At 42.3% G+C, this 15,914-nt stretch overlaps 1 protein-coding gene across 2 annotated transcripts in view; it reads right to left on the bottom strand.

The window, feature by feature from the left end:
* Positions 1-15,612, bottom strand: part of SLCO4C1 (solute carrier organic anion transporter family member 4C1) — a 48,640-nt gene extending 33,028 nt beyond the window's left edge. For both annotated transcript variants that reach the window (XR_006102524.1, XM_042455220.1), the window contains exons 1-2: positions 14,591-15,612; positions 5,369-5,632 (exon numbers count right to left, since the gene is read on the bottom strand). Coding sequence is in view for 1 of the 2 variants with exons in the window: in XM_042455220.1 (XP_042311154.1) it covers positions 5,369-5,632; positions 14,591-14,831 (505 nt within the window). In the remaining variant the exon portion in view is untranslated. The remainder of the gene's footprint in view (positions 1-5,368; positions 5,633-14,590) is intronic.
* Positions 15,613-15,914: the final 302 nt, after the last annotated feature.

Genomic DNA, 15,914 nt, shown 5'->3' with positions numbered 1-15,914 from the left:
TAGCTTACTTGCTGTTCACCGCTATGATCTTTGGAATAGCGGTATATAAATAAAACAAATTATTATTATTATTATTATTATTATTATTATTATTATTATTATTGACTTCACTTTAAAGTAGATAATGAAGACATTGAAATAGTTCAAGATTTTCTATACCTTGGCTCAGTCATTAATCGGTATGGAAACTGCAGTCATGAAATCAGAAGACTAGGGCTTGGATGGGCAGCTATGAAGATTGATTTGGTCTGGCAAACTACACATGGAATAAACCCCCAAAGTATAAAATGGCTATGGAAGAAAGAGGTTCTGATGGTTTAGATTCTCTTAATATATCACTGAAGTGGTTACACTTTTTAAGCTGCACTGACAAACAAATGATCACATTTATCAGCAGCAATAACACCATCCAAACATTTTGCCAATTAAAGATGAGAAATATGTGCCACATAGCTACTTCACCACAGTCAGCTGAATAACTTCCGTAGTAGTATGTATTTCAGATTCAGTGTACACAGGGCAATTCTCATAATGAGGGAAGTGGTCATATACTGAAAGTTAATTTTATGGGCCAACGGTAATCCTTAACTCTCAAAGTTTGCCATCTTGCTAACAACACTGGGCTCCCCAAAACTGATGACTAGTAGGCAGAGTGGGGTGGGGAATCTTTGCAAAGGTGTTTAGTAATTGACTTTGTGTTCCCAATATTTTTCCAAAAAGAAAAAAAAAATTAGAAAGATGACAAATCTTTCTAGTATATCCTTCTGAAAACTTATTATAACTCCTCCAACCATCTCTTGAGTTTACAATGAAGTCTACAGTTCATTTCAATATGCTGAGATGGCTTAAATTACCATCAAATAATAGTGCATTTATGAAATATTTTAATGAGCCAAATCCAAGATTATGTAAGCAGAGTTCCATTTACACACTGGGTCTTGTCTTCTTGGTTTCACACAGACACCAGAACACCATCTAAATCTGCTGCAAAGTGTCCTCCAACAACTAAATCTGCTGCAAAGTGTCCTCCAACACTCTGGAGCCCAGCTGAGGGTCATGTAGGCACTCTAAAGAGAATAAGAAATCTATTTTGCCACTGCTCTATTTTGCACTATCTGATAGCTGTGAGAAAACCCCTACATGAATGATTCTGGTATTGGATGGAGATGACTTGCAAGACACTGCTGTTGCTAGCATGGTAGTTACCTCCAGGCACACTTCAGTGAGACCAAGGCTACTGGCCCATTCTACATAAAAGAATTCAAAATCCTGCTGAAATCACTACTAATGGAGAAATTTCATTTCCCCTTCATACAAACCATATTTACAAAACTATTTTAGATCAATTTAGTTGGGCTTTTGGTTCAAGATCTATAGACAGTTAATAATAATAATAATAATAATAATAATAATAATAATAATAATAATAATTTATTTCTAGCCCGCCCTATCACAGAGAATCCGGGTGGGTTACAACAGTAAAATACATCAAAGTTACAATAAAATCCGAAAACAATCCCTATACCCACCCACCCCAAATTGCTTTTAAATTATAGAGATAATTTTTAAAAATAATAATAAAGGCAGCACCAGCAACTACAATAATAACAACAACCCTTAGATTGCTGGACATTATTATTAAACAATAATATTTCAAAGTTTTTAAATAATTAATTAGTCTATCTTGTTTTAAGCAGCTTTGAGAGTGAGGTAGGAATGGATATCAAACAAACAAACAAAAAGAGTGAGTTCATCCATCATTACAGCAGGGTATATATGTTGTGCAGACAGTGTGTGTAAAAGGGAAGAATGTGTTTCCAACTGCTTTGTGTGAACTAGGCATTGCAGCCTAATAGGCTTTCCCCTCATAGGACCACATCACCTGCAGACACGGGGAGTGGGGAGCCTTTGGCCTTCTTTCATAATGTTGACAATTTTTGCAGCACTTGGCAGCCATTCACTTATGTGTGACAAAGGGATGCAAGTGAGAAGCCCTGTAAGAAGGTGGGGACACTTACTTTGGTACCTGGTCTCTGTGTGACAGGCTTCACATTCAAACCATCATATTGTGCCAAACTACAGTGCTTTTATTTCATCATGGATAACTCCATTAGCTGAAATCTATGTAGCTCTACCACTTCACCTGCATAGCCCTACCCTAGATTAAATGATAATACACTATGAAACTCTATGATGGAATTCCCCAACTGGCTTTCAGAGAATGATACATCATAATATATGCAAATAATTACGTGTTATTTGTGCAAAAAGGGAGACACGCATTGGTTATGTTACAAAGAGGAAATGTGGTGTGTGTGCATGTGTATTTCAAAAACAGGCATTCTTTGTCTAAAAATTTGTTTGCCCTTTCCAAAAGGCAATAAATTATTATGTGAGAAGTTCAAGAAACAACTGTACTTAGACTCATTTACCTTTGGGTGATAGTAAAGTTAAATGAAAGATTTAATTACCTTTATAGTTTGATTAATTTACAGTATGCAAGGAGAGCATAAATGAAGGGGAAAAGGCACTCCTATAAGGCAGATCCCATGACTGTATGTTGGACAGCTCCCAAACTGCACCTCCCAGATTTCACTTCTAGTTTCAGGTAACTACAAACTCTTGTGTTTTGTGCCTCTGTGTGTCTCTTCCAAACTGCAAGTACCTATTATTCACAAACAAAATGTTTTCTCCTCCACTTTCTTCTACCTCTGCTGGTTAATCTCTTTCACTGACATGAAGAGGTTCCTCACCTATCAGAGAACATGCTCTAACCATTATCCACTATCAGGAAACCACTCTATTAGTGCAAAAGAGGAATAGCGAGGCAGAAGCCATATCAATATTTTGTGAAGACACAAAGGCCAAAAAGGCAGTGGTAAAGGGGCAGCTTAACGCTAGCCCTTTGAGCACTGGGTTGGGACCATGGCAACCACACTCCACACTCCCAACCTAGCATTTTCCCAGTGCAAAAGGTAGTGGCAAAAAGTTGCTCCTTTTTGCACTGGTAAAAAGGTTGCAAGGGCAGCAACTATTTTTTCAGGTTCTGAGCCATGCAGAGTCTAAATGCCACACTGTCAAAATGCCATTGCTGTGTGCTTGCTCCAGACTGCTTCACAGCCTGTTCTCAGCGACTTAGGAGCATCCACCGTGCGTACGCCATGCCCCCAAAGCTGCCAGGAAGCCACCTCTTTTTACCAGTCTGTACCAGCAGAAAGTTAGATCCAGACTGTGTTAGTTTCATTTAAACTCCCTCTGAAATCTGTGGAACTTAAGTCATAGCTAAATTTCCATACTGATTTTATGGAGACCTAAATATAACCAAGGGTCCTTTCACACTACACAGTTATCACACTATTATTCCACTTTAACTGTCATGGTAACATCTTAACAGGATTCTTTTCTGTAGTTTGAGGATACATAAGATCTCTCTGGATGAGAATCCTAAACGCTCCTTCCTGAACTGGTAAATCCAGAATTCCACAGGGTGACACTATGGCAATTAAAACAGAATCATAATAATTGTATATCCAACCTGTTCTGTTACCATGAAATAATTAAGTAATCTTACAAATAATGTATTTCCTTCTGCCCTTTTTCTGTACTGCTTTTACCAGAATCTACCCATGACAGAATAACTATTTTCTTTTCTTTTCTCATTTGAATCTTAGCTGAAAGTAATAAATATGCTATTTAGGCAAGAGATGACAACTGAAAGCACAGATCCTGTCTCCAAAAGCACCCTGAGTCTCAAAACCACAGAACTGACCACTGATCTATAGGTTTTCCTTTTATTTTATTTTTAAACTGATCAGTAATAATGCTATTACAGCATGTCCTCACAACACTATTATGCTACTGCCTTAAAAAAATATTTAAGAGGTAACACCAGCTGCATCCACACTGCAGAGATAATCCAGTCTGACACCAAGCTCAATGCTATGGAATTCTGGGAATTGTAGTTTGTTGTAGCACCAGCTCTCTGACAGAGAAGGCTAAATGTCTCACAAAACTACAATTCCCAGAATTCCACAGTCATTGAGTCATGGCAGCTAAAGTGACATCAAACTGGATTATTTTTGCAGTGGGGATGAAACCACTGTGGTGGTAACATTCTGGAACTTGGTACCACCAGGAAAACAGAAAGAAGATCTTTGGAAAATACCTGCATACAGTAAAGACATCTAAATAGTGACCTACACAAATTAACAAGTCATGATCATACCACCATTGCACTCTAACAGCAAGCCATTTATATGTTTTTTAATTTATAAAAATATATATATAAAGGATTTCAAGAGTATCGAGCATATGAAATAGACAAGGAAACACAGCTTTTCTCTGGAGTTCTTGTCCTCCTTGTCAAGGCACCAGGATGTAGTCAGAGACTTTCTTGAGAAAGCCTCAAGGAGAGGACAACCATTTTGCACCCACCCCACATGCACTATTTAATTATTCTTGCAATGAAGCAGAATGAAACATTCACACTCAAACTGGTTATTGAACAAATTATTCCCAGTACACATACACAAAAAGGAATTTCCTATAACTCTACAGCACAATAATACCAAGGGAGCTACCAAACTGTGTGATAAGGCTGAGGCAAAGAAGGGATTAATCCACTCCTATAATGGTATATCAGCATGCATCGTATGATGAACACCTAGGTGCAGTTAAAGTCTACCATCTATATCCAGGGATTCTGCATCCAGAGATTCAACTATCCTTGAAAATGTTTTTTTTTTAATCAATTGCAAACCCTGACTTTGCCATTTTATATAAGGAGCATCATACCCCATTGTATATAATGGGACCTGGGCATACATGGATTTTGGTATGCCCATAGGGTCCTGGAATCCAAACCTCAGCAGATACCAAGGCCCCACTGTACTTATTAAAATCTTTTGCTCCTAAGTGATAAAGAGATGTGCCCCCTCCATGTTCACTGAGAAAAGAGGTGCATCAATATACATAGGTTTTTCTCATCTAGAAAGAAAAATGGAATCAACAGATGAATGATATCAATCCCTAATAAAAAATGAAGAGAGAGGGAATACACCCACAAACACTGTGGACCCTCCGTGTTGGTGGGCTGAAGATCCCTAGATTTGACCGCCGGCAGATCATCATGTCTCACATTATTCAGTGGTGGTGCATGCACATGGCAGCCATTGAATGATATGGGTGAGACCGTCCACAGCAATTGTCATCTACAAGGGGCCTGCAGCCAAAGCCCCATGGAGAGAAGAGTTCACTGTACAGTACATACATATATATGGTATTATTCAGTGTGTGACTCCTTCCATTTCCTCTAAACATCAATAAAAGAACCTTAATGAACCAATTAAAAATCTTATGATGAACTTACCTTCAATTTTGTCTCCATATGTGTATATTCCACTAGTAAAATGTGGCAAGGAAAATACGAGTGATCCTAATGCTATGAGGAAAGATGCCATGGCAAGCCATCTTGGTTTGTGCCCTCTTTCACCATAGAAGGATATAAAAAGGCATAAAGCACAGAACGAAATGTCATAGCCCGCAGAAATTACACCAGTGAGGGAACTATTCAAGTCGTAACGCTTCTCAATAGTGGAAATGCTCACATTTATTAGTCCATTTACCACAATGCCTAGAATAAAAGAGACATATAATTAGACAATCAAATGTTGTAAAGATATTTTATTGTTGTTCTATATAAAAGCATCTTCTTATATAACTTTTTCTTTTTTAACTTTCCCCAATATCCCAAACATTTCTTGTTATGTTATGCATCTATGTGATGTGCCATTTGCAAGTTTTATGATGGGCAATAAAAAATATCCTCTAAAGAAAAACTCACTTACAAAAATGTGGGCAAAATTCCATGCATGCCTAACTGAAAATAAGGCTAATAATTTCAAAAGAACATCTAATGCCCATAGACCATCCTTGGTGCATAGCATGGACCCAGTGCCCATGATGATTTGTTTTAAACTCTCTGGGGGAAAGCAGATCATGATAGTTACCACAAGGAACTGCTGCAAGGAAAACAAATTCCAAAATATTATCAACCATTGAAATATGACATGATTTCACAGTGATGTTTAACTTGAAAGAATACTGAGAATCAGAGCAAAATGAGAAGACAGCACATTTTGGGCACCATTAATAGCAAATTTTCAGTTATTTAAGTACATATTCAATTTTAATGTGAAAGAGAAACTACAATTTACATTTTCTGGTTTAACTTTCAGAACATTTGGGTTTGGCTTTAATAAAGTACTGATACACATACTGACCCAAAGCCTATTGCTGATTAAAGGAGACCCATTGATTCAATGGGATTTACCTTTAGTCTTGACTCACTAAGCAACTGATGGTATGGGTCTATTCTAGCTGGTACAGTATTAACAAACAGGATACCAGTCATTATCTTCCTAATGAAGACAAGTATGCATTCCAATGTACCAAACTAATCCTTAAAAGGAACACAACATACTTCTTTTCCTTATGGTCAAAGCTAGAGGCTGTACAGACCCGTGTTATACACCAGCCTTGGGGCACAGTGGAGGGCATGGTGTCTGCATGACCTATGCCCCCATGCTGCCCTGACACTGCCATCATGGCGTGCAACCAACTGCATGGTCGGCAGCATCATGGCACTCCTTTGGTGCTGCGTCCAGATGATGCATCCCCAAAAGGAGCACCAGAAAGTGCTGCCTCAGCAGCAAATACACCTTTTCCGTTCTTTTTAACGTTGGGGAAAGGCCGGATTGGACCAGGGCATATAGCCTCAATCCGGTGCTGAAAAGGACGACAGCAGGCCGCTCCAAAGGGGCAGTCTGTTTAGCTCCCAGACTGTTTGCGTGTAGGTGCCGCCTTCAAGTCACCTGTCAGCTTATGGTGACTCCATGAATTTTATCCAGTTTTCTTAAGTAAGGAATACTCAAAGGTGATGTTGCCAGTTAAGTTTTTAATTTCTACGGATGAGGCCTACTTAATCTTCAGAGTCCATTACCTTTGTAGATATTCTGTTCTCATCACCTGTTGTCATATCTGGCAGTAAATGAGTGGATTTAAAATAAAAGTAAAGAAACTGGACCTTTACTTTAAAATACTTAAAGGACCAACTCATTGCAAACTGTAGATTTTGGCTTGTATGCCACAGTGGCAGTACAATCTTATGCAAGTTTATACAAAATTAAATCCACTTACAGAGATCATTTTGTGTGGGACATTTATTACACATAAATTATATTTTCTTCTTTAGTCATAGGTCTAACTATCCAATTTTGATCCTTAAAAGCTCAGAGATACGTAATTTGGTTTTAGAGAATGAGATCTGTAATAAATCAAACTATGCTTTCACAAGCTCCTGTAAAATTATTAATTTTCAAGTCAGTATATTCAGCTGGATTCCCCCCTCAGCTAGAAAACCCACTGGGCAGCCTTGGGCAAATCTCATGCTCGCAGCCTCAGGGAAGGCAATGATAAAACCTTCTCTGAACAAATCTTGCCAAGAAAATCCCATGATCTCCTTAGGGTTGTTATAAGTCAGAAACAATTTGAAGTCCCACAACAACAAATATTCCAACAGCAGTCTTTGGGCAACCAATTTAATATAAAATATTAGAAACTAGCAGTCATTAACAATCAGTCTGTTATAAAGCTGCCCAGTTCTAAACAATCACTGTTAGTTGATGTAAATGAATAAGAAAGGCAATGGCTTGGACAAGACTTAGGCATGGCCAAATGCTATCTTTGAAAATTGCTTCTTAGGCTAGTAGCTGGCAATTGTCTTTCTAGCTCACCACCTTCTGATATTCTGATAGCGCACATGAATTTGTGCACATGAATTTGTGTGCTGAGCACGAGTTCTCTCTGATGAAAAAACCCTGCTTTTGGGTTGGATCCAGGCAAGCATCTGAAGGGGAAGCTTTGTAATTGAAAAAAATTCCTTTTGGAAAAGTTACTTTCAGAATCCCCCAGCCAGCATGGCCACTGAGTAAAGGAGTTGTAGTCCAAAAAACTAATGCTTTGGAGCTCTATTCTGGACCCATGTTAGATTTCCAAAAGAGAAATAACTGCATATTTTATATTCATAGTCATATATCATCCTATACTTATTTCCCCAAGTTCAGACCTTCATTCAACCATGTAGCTCACTGGGGAGTGGGGACTAGCTACTGTCTCTAAGCCTAATTTACTCTGTTGTTGTATAAGGATGAAAAAAGTCACCACTTCCATTTACTCTGTCTTCTTTGCTGTGCCCAGTCCTAACCAATGCTCTGGCAAAGGAAAGCAGAAATAGCAGTAGGTATTCCATGCTGTTGTCTTCACTGCCCAAGTGAAAATGGCTGTAAGGGCTGTATCCAGGCAACACAGTCACAGCAGTTTGATGTAGTACTGAACAAATGTGACTCCAACCTATAAAATTCTATAAAATTTGTAGTTTTGTGGGGCATATGGACTCCATTGCTGGGAAGTTTCATGTACTTCATGGGAATGGAGCAGAGAATTGTGATCCCTCCCCAAACTATAAATCCCAGGATTATGTAGGACAGAGGCATGGCAGTTGAAGTGCCAAACAGCTATAACTTTGCAGTTAGATGTGCTGCAACCAGGGATGTAGCTAGGATTTTAGGAAGGGGGGGGGGGTCCAAGTCCAACCATTATAATGGGGCTTGAGTGCGGTGACGCAGCAGCACACACCATTCATTTTTCTAATGGAAGGGGGGGTCCGGACCTCAAGAACCCCCCCCTCTTGGCTACATCCCTGCTGCAGCATGACAGGGCTTGCTGGGGGAAGGAGGTCCATAAAGAAAAGACTGAAGCTTAGTGGCAGGATGCTTTGCACCATAAAGGTCACAGGTTCAATCCCAGGCCTTTCCTGTAAAGCTGGGAAAGAAACCTGTCTGAAATCCTGCAGAGCTGTTCGAATTGAACTGAGGCATTTTGCTGCCTGAGTCAATAGATAACATACCCACCTCCCCTTAATGCCATTCCACGTATAAAAACATTGGCAGTTGAACCTTAGCTCAGTACCCATAATGGGATAGGGCATTGGAGTAGTGGGGAGTGGAAGGGTGCAGAACAGAGGAATGCCTTGGGGGTCCCAGGAAAAATAGGGGAAGTGAAAGTTGCCATTTATGTAGTCCTCATCCTCTACTGCCACAGGCATTTGCTTCACTCTACCTGGCTTACATCTCAGAAAAAAACAACATAATTCCAAATAGGGACAGGGCAGCCTCCAAGGTCCCTAAAACAGCATAAACACCAAGGTTTCCAGTAATGCCCAGCCAGGACTGGCCTTGGGGATAAATGATGTATGTAATAAGTGAGTCATTTCTGACTGGAGGTGACACTATCACAGTGTGCATTGTGGGTTTGTCTTTGCTTTCCTCTGAGGCTGAGAGAGCATGACTTGTCCAAGGTTACCAAGTGGGTTTCCATGGCTGAGCATGGGGCTGAACTCAGGGACGTAGCCAGGATTTTAGGAAGTTTGGGGTCCAGACTAAGTGCCACCATTATAATGGGGCTTGGGTGTGGCAGGGCAGCAGCAGCACACATCATTCATTTTTCTAATGGAAGGGGGGTCCAGCTATGTCCCTGAACAATGTAATGCTTATGTCAAAGTTATTATTATACAGCACGCCGCGCCATACGCGGGCGTGCCATACGCAGCCTTGAGTATATGCGCTCAAGCCGCGGGGCATGCGCGGGATGGAAGGGGTGGCGCATCCCATTCAATTGAATGGGCGTGCATGCCTGTTGCGCCCTGCGCGCTCCCGCGCCGCCACACATGAGCCCCATTGTTTCCAATGGGACTCGAGCATAGGCGGAATTCGCCTTACGCGGTGGGATCCGGAATGGATCCCCCACGTAAGGCAAGGACGGACTATATATTAAAACGTAAAACTAACTTAGCCCCTCATTGACCAGTTGACAAACCAGTATATTTTATTACACTATAGATTTACAATTTCTTGTAATTGTGAGTACAGTAATAAAAGACTTCAAAAGATCAAAATATAATTCTTCCATTACAAATAATTTTATTTCTATATGCCAATTTGATAACTTTCACTTCTTTTCCTATAATGAAGTTGTGATACATTTAATGTGCTTACCTCTTTTAGTTTGCTGTCAGAACTTATTTTCTTTCTGATCACAAACACATCCATCTTGAACACTCAATATAAAAACTGTTAAAACTATTTTAATATCACATCGCTCAGAAAAACATATGATGTGGTTATGCAACAAACATGGCAGGTCAGCAATAATGCACTGGATATCATTAAAACATAAACAAGACAGTCCAACAGGCCAACAGGCCAAGGGATAAAGAGGGGAAAGATGTATGTCCACGAGTGGAATTCCTGGCTGCAGTGCGTGTTTGTACCATACAGTTCCCAGAATTCCCTAGCATTGAGCCAGCCAGGGCAGTCTCAAAGCAGTCTCAAAGTAGATTATTGCTGCAGGTTGGCTTAATAAAGTTACTGCAAATGTATGGGTTTTGGTATTTGTCATGTAAGACCCACAAGGTAAAATTTGTTGTAGTGGTTTGAGTGTTGGACTATGACTCTGAAGTCTGGAGACCAGGGTTTGATTTCCAGCTCAGCCATGAAACCCAGTGTGTGACCTTGGGGAGTAAGTCACACTCTCTCAGCTTCAGAGGAAGGCAATGGCACAGCTCTTCTGAGCAAATCTTGCCAAGAAAACCCCAGGATAAGTTAATTTTAGGGTTGCCATAAGTTGGAAAGGGCTTGAAGGCACACAACAACAACAACCACCCAGATCACAATGCACTGTAATGGAACTATATTCTGTTTTAACTTTAGCAGTGGCAACACTGTGAGCTACTACACTGTAGAAATAATGCAGTTGGCCACCACTTTTAACTTCCAGGGCTACTAAAAAAAACAACCCCAAACCCCTGGGATTTGTAGTTTTGTGAGGCACCAGTACTCTTTTAGAAAGGAAAAAAATGCTTGTAAAAATACAAATCCCAGGATTCCACAGAACTGAGCAACAACACTTAAAGTGGTGTCAAAGGGTATTATATCAACAGTGTAGATTCCCCCATGCTATAGAATTCTGGGCTTTGCAGTTTGGTGAGGGGCATTTGGAAAGCTCAGCCAGAGATAGAGAGATGGGGGAGGTCACTGAACTACAACACCCATAATCCCACAGCACGTTGCCATGGCAATCACTATAACAGCCTAGTATGATAAACTACTCATGTTGCAGTGAGTGGCTATTGCTGAAGGAAAGGGGTGGCCTTTTCATTGGTGCCTTCTTTCCTCACACTGACTGGTGCTCTGTCCAATCACAGACAGGAGCGCAAGGAACTCAGGCAGGGTAGGCATTTCAATAAGAAACGGACCACCATCACTCTCTTCACAGATCCAAACAGAGCCCCTGCAGAGCCATCCTCTTTTAAAGTGCCTCCTTGATTCACACACCCTCCCACTCTTCCTCCCTCCCTCCCTCTCAGCCTCCCTGCTCCCAGCGAATTTTCTCCTCTAGTCCTCCTCCGTGCTTTTGATGGAGGGGACTGAGGAGTTTTAAAGTGCCTTGATTCACACACCCTCCCACTCTTCCTCCCTCCCTGGAAGATATAAGCACAAGGGAGGAGGGGAGAAGGAGTGAAAGCCAGACTCCTATGGAAACGAAAGGGAAAGAGCTTGCTTGGTCTTTCCCCTTCCCTCTTGGAGCTCCGTGGTTTTAATGGAGAGGAGGAGGGGGGGAGGAAGGAGCTTGAATGTCCCCAGGCCTGAAGGGGGGGGACCAAACCCCCCAAACCTCCCCTCTAGCTACGTCCTTGCTGAACTCATGCCTCCAAGGTAATAGTCCAACATCCAAACTGCTACACCATACTGGCTCTCTTTTAAGAAAAACATTATTGTGGTGTGCTGCTTTCAAGTCCTATCTGGCTTATAGTGACCCTAAAGGTGATCCTATCACAAGGTTTTCCAAGGATGAGAGTGTGTGACTTGACCAGGGTCACCCAGTCAATTTCCATAGTCAGGCAAGGAATCGAACCCTGGTCTCTAGAGTTGTCATCCAACACTCAAACCACTACACCACACTGGCTTGTACATGTGACCAATTCCTTTGATCTCCTACTCAGGGGTTATGTTTTGAAAGGGGGAGTAGTAGTGGAATCTTGTTTTCAATACAGTTGCTATTGCTGTTGCTGCTGCTGTGTGTCTCCAAGTCATTTTTGACTTATGGGGTGACCCTAAGGTGAGCCAGTGTGGTGCAGTGGTTTGAATGTTGGACTACAACTCTGGAAACCAGGGTCCAATTCCCATCTTGGCCATGAAACCCACTGGGTGACCTTGGGCAAGTCACATGCTCTCAGCCTCAGAGGAAGGCAAAGACAAACTTCCTCTGAACAAATTTTGCCAAGATAACCCTGTGATAGGTTTATCGTAAAGGTAAAGGTAAAGGTTTCTCCTTAACATGTATGTCTAGTGGCTGTAGGGGGCAGCGCTCATCTCCATTAGTAAACCATTGTCTGAGGACTACTCCAGTGCTCATGTGTCCAGCATCAGTGCACTGAATGCTGTTACCTTCCAACCGAAGAGGTACCTGTTATCTACTTGCATTTATATGCTTTTGAACTGCTAGGTTGACAGAAGACTAGTGACAGGAGCTCACCCCTTCATGCAGTACTTGGGCCTTGAACCCTTCTGACCCTCAGAATTGGCATCTTAACCGCTAAGTCACCACATCCCTAAGGTTTGCCTTAGGGTCACCATAAATCTTGAAAGACTTGAAGGTACACAATATTAACAACAATGGCAGTCCTATCATAGGGTTTTCTTGGCAAGTTTCTTCAGAAGGCTGTTTGCCAAAATGGCCATCCTCTAAGGCTGAGAGTGTGTGACTTACCAAAGATCACCCAGAGGTTTTATATACTTGAAGGGGGACTCAGAGTTGTAATCCACAATCCACTACACCACACTGGCTCTCAGTACTACCAACTGTGAAATCCACACACACACACACACCACACACACGACGCACCACAAGGAAGACTTTTCTCATTTCATCATAACCAATTATCAAATAATTTGAGTTCCTGTTAAAGCTGTGGGCCCTGAGCAGGGAATGAGGAGAAACTGCTGTATAAAACAAGTTATTCTATCTTTCACTCCAACAGACCCGAGGGTAAGCAGACATCCTCCTTTTTCAGGACATGTCCTACATTTCAGCCTTCTGTCCAGAAGGAATTCCCAAATTCTTTGATTCATTAGGTTAAGCTGCTGGGAGTGCCTAAAACAGCCAAGATAGGCAGTGAGGGATGAGGATTTTGTTTGCTTTTAGTTGTTAGTGTATTAGGATAGTATTTTAGCATTTTCGAATTTTATAGTGTGGTGTTTTTGATTGTATATCTTTTGATGTACTACAGCCCTTGAGTGGAAAGAAAGTTACAAATAAACACTATTATTGTTATTATTATTATTGCTATTATTATTATATTATTATGATTAGAATTCAAAGGTATAGCCATGTTAGTCTGTAGGAGCAGTCTGTAGAGAGATCTTGTAGCACCTTTGAGCCTCACTAAAAGAATAAAGTTGGCAGCAGGAGCTTCCCTGGACAAAAGTCTACTTCTTCAGATGCATTTGGCAAATGTAAAAGCATCTGAGGAAGTAGACCAAAGTCTACGAAAGCTCCTGCTGCCAACTTCAACCTTTCAGTGAGTCTCAAAAGTGCCACAAGATCTCTCTGCATACTGATTATTATTACTACTATTAGTATTAAATGTCCTCCATTTTGAGCATGGCTAAGAAGCATGGACTGACATATTTCCTATGGTAGAATTCAAAGAGATAGCTGTGTTAGTCTGTAGAATCAGTACATAGAGAGATCTTGTATCACCTTTGAAACTCACTGAAAGAAAGAAATTGGCAGCATTGAGCTGTGATAGATATCAGTCCACTTCCTCAGATGCATTTAATGTAAATGTAGATGTAAATACATCTGAGGAAATAGACTGAAGTCTACCAAAGCTCAATGCTGCCAACATCTTTCTTTCAGTGAGTCTCAAAGGTGCTACAAGATCTCTCTACATACTGATTAGTAGTAGTAGTAGTAGTAGTAGTAGTAGTATTTCTGTTAGTATTAAACGTCCTCCATTTAGAGCATGGCTAAGTTAAAGCATGGACTGACATATGTTTCCTATGGTAGAATTCAAAGATATAGCCATGTTAGTCTGTGGATCAGTAGGTAGAGAGATCTCGTTGCACCCTTGAGACTCACTGAAAGAAAGAGGTTGGCAGCATGGGTTTTGCTAGACTAAAGTCTACTTCTTCAGAGGTGTTTGGATATAATAATAATAACAACAACAACAATAAAGAGAGATCTTGTAGCACCCTTGAGACTCACTGAAAGAAAGAAGTTGGCAGCAGGAGCTTTGTTAGGCTTCAGTCTACTTCCTGCAATGCATCTGAGGATTTGGAAGTGGGCTGGAGTCTGGGGGAAAGCTCCTGCTGCCGCCAAGTTCTTTCTCTCAGTCAGTGAGGCCCAAGGGTGCTCCCACCAGATCTCCCTGGGCCTTGGGCTGGGCTCCCTTCCCTGCCTGGCTGCTGACCTTGGAAGATGGAGAGGAGGCTGTAAAAGATCAGGTAGCCCTTGGCGTTGTTGAAGATCTGGAAGGCGGCGGGCGCGTAGCCTCCGAAGCCGCAGAGCTCCTCTCCGGGCTCGAAGCTGGGCGAGTCGGTGATCCCCTGGAAGCGCAGCTCGGAAGAGGCGGCCTGGGCCGACGGTGCAGCCCTGCCAGGCTCCGGGCTGCTGGGCTCGAAAGCCGGGTTCTCCACGCCGCCTTTCCTCATGGCCCCTGGCAGCTGGGCAGGTGTCCCGATTCTGGCCCCGGAGGAGGAAGAGAGAGGCTGAAGAAGGTCCAGAGAAGAAGGGCCTGGGGAGGTCCAGCCAAAGAGAGAGCGAGAGACGACCCGATGCAGACCAGGAGCCCCGAGAGGGCTGTTTGTCAAAGAGTCAAAGGAGGAACTGCTGCAGGTGAAGAAGATGCAGAAGAGGCGGGAAGCTCTGGGGCGCTTTGGCCACTGACTGGAGAGACCAGGGTGCTGGCAGCAGGGCAAAGGCAGGCCTCAAGGGAAGGGGAGACTCAGAGCACCCCCCCCCACTGGCTCCTTCTTCACAGCAGCAACACCAAGTCAACCTAGAGGGAGACGCTTCTCCTCTTTAGGGACACTTCTGTACCCAAACACACACATTCCTTCCCCTCCAGTGCTTTCCACCAAAAGAAGGTTGAGCCAGCAGGGGTCACCCAACATCCATCCATCCTAAAGCTGAAGCTCCATCCAGAGTGGCTCTCTGCTCCCCAGGCCTCTTCCAAAGGAAGCCACAGGTAGAAAGGGGCCTGGTCCTTGGAAAAGTTGGCCCCTGCAGGTCGTTCTTTTTCTTAAGCTGTTAGTTGCATCTTCCACACACACAAAAAGAAGAAGAAGAAGAAGAGTGTATGTGCTTCTATAGGTTTCTAAATAGGCGTATCCATGTTGAAAGACATAGGCGTCCTGGACCGCCTTTCACTCTAGTCCAGCATCCAGAGCCAAGTGGAGCATTTTGTAGGACAGAACCCTGAGCCCTCCAGTCTGGAATGTTGCAGGCCAGCTCTTTTGTGACCAGGAGCAATGGCAGTTGGGTCAGGATGCCATGGTAACCCAAGGGGCTTTGGGCCCCAGTCCAGACCAGGCTAGAGAGTGGCCTGCCTTCTCAACCTGCTCTTGAGACACTAATGCTACTTGGCAGACAACGGGAGCTTTATGCCAAAGGTGAGGAAGGCATGGCAGCCTCTTCCCGCCTTCGTCGTTGGTTCTGCTGGTTAGGGCTGATGGGAGTTGCAGATTAGCATCTGTTGTTCCCAATCCCAGCTGTATCCACAGATTTCAACTAAA

Source organism: Sceloporus undulatus, chromosome 2 (assembly GCF_019175285.1).
Source record: "Sceloporus undulatus isolate JIND9_A2432 ecotype Alabama chromosome 2, SceUnd_v1.1, whole genome shotgun sequence".
NCBI classification, from domain to species: Eukaryota; Metazoa; Chordata; class Lepidosauria; order Squamata; family Phrynosomatidae; genus Sceloporus; species Sceloporus undulatus.
Note: the sequence above shows the minus strand (reverse complement) of the source record. Positions and strands in the feature narration are given on the sequence as shown.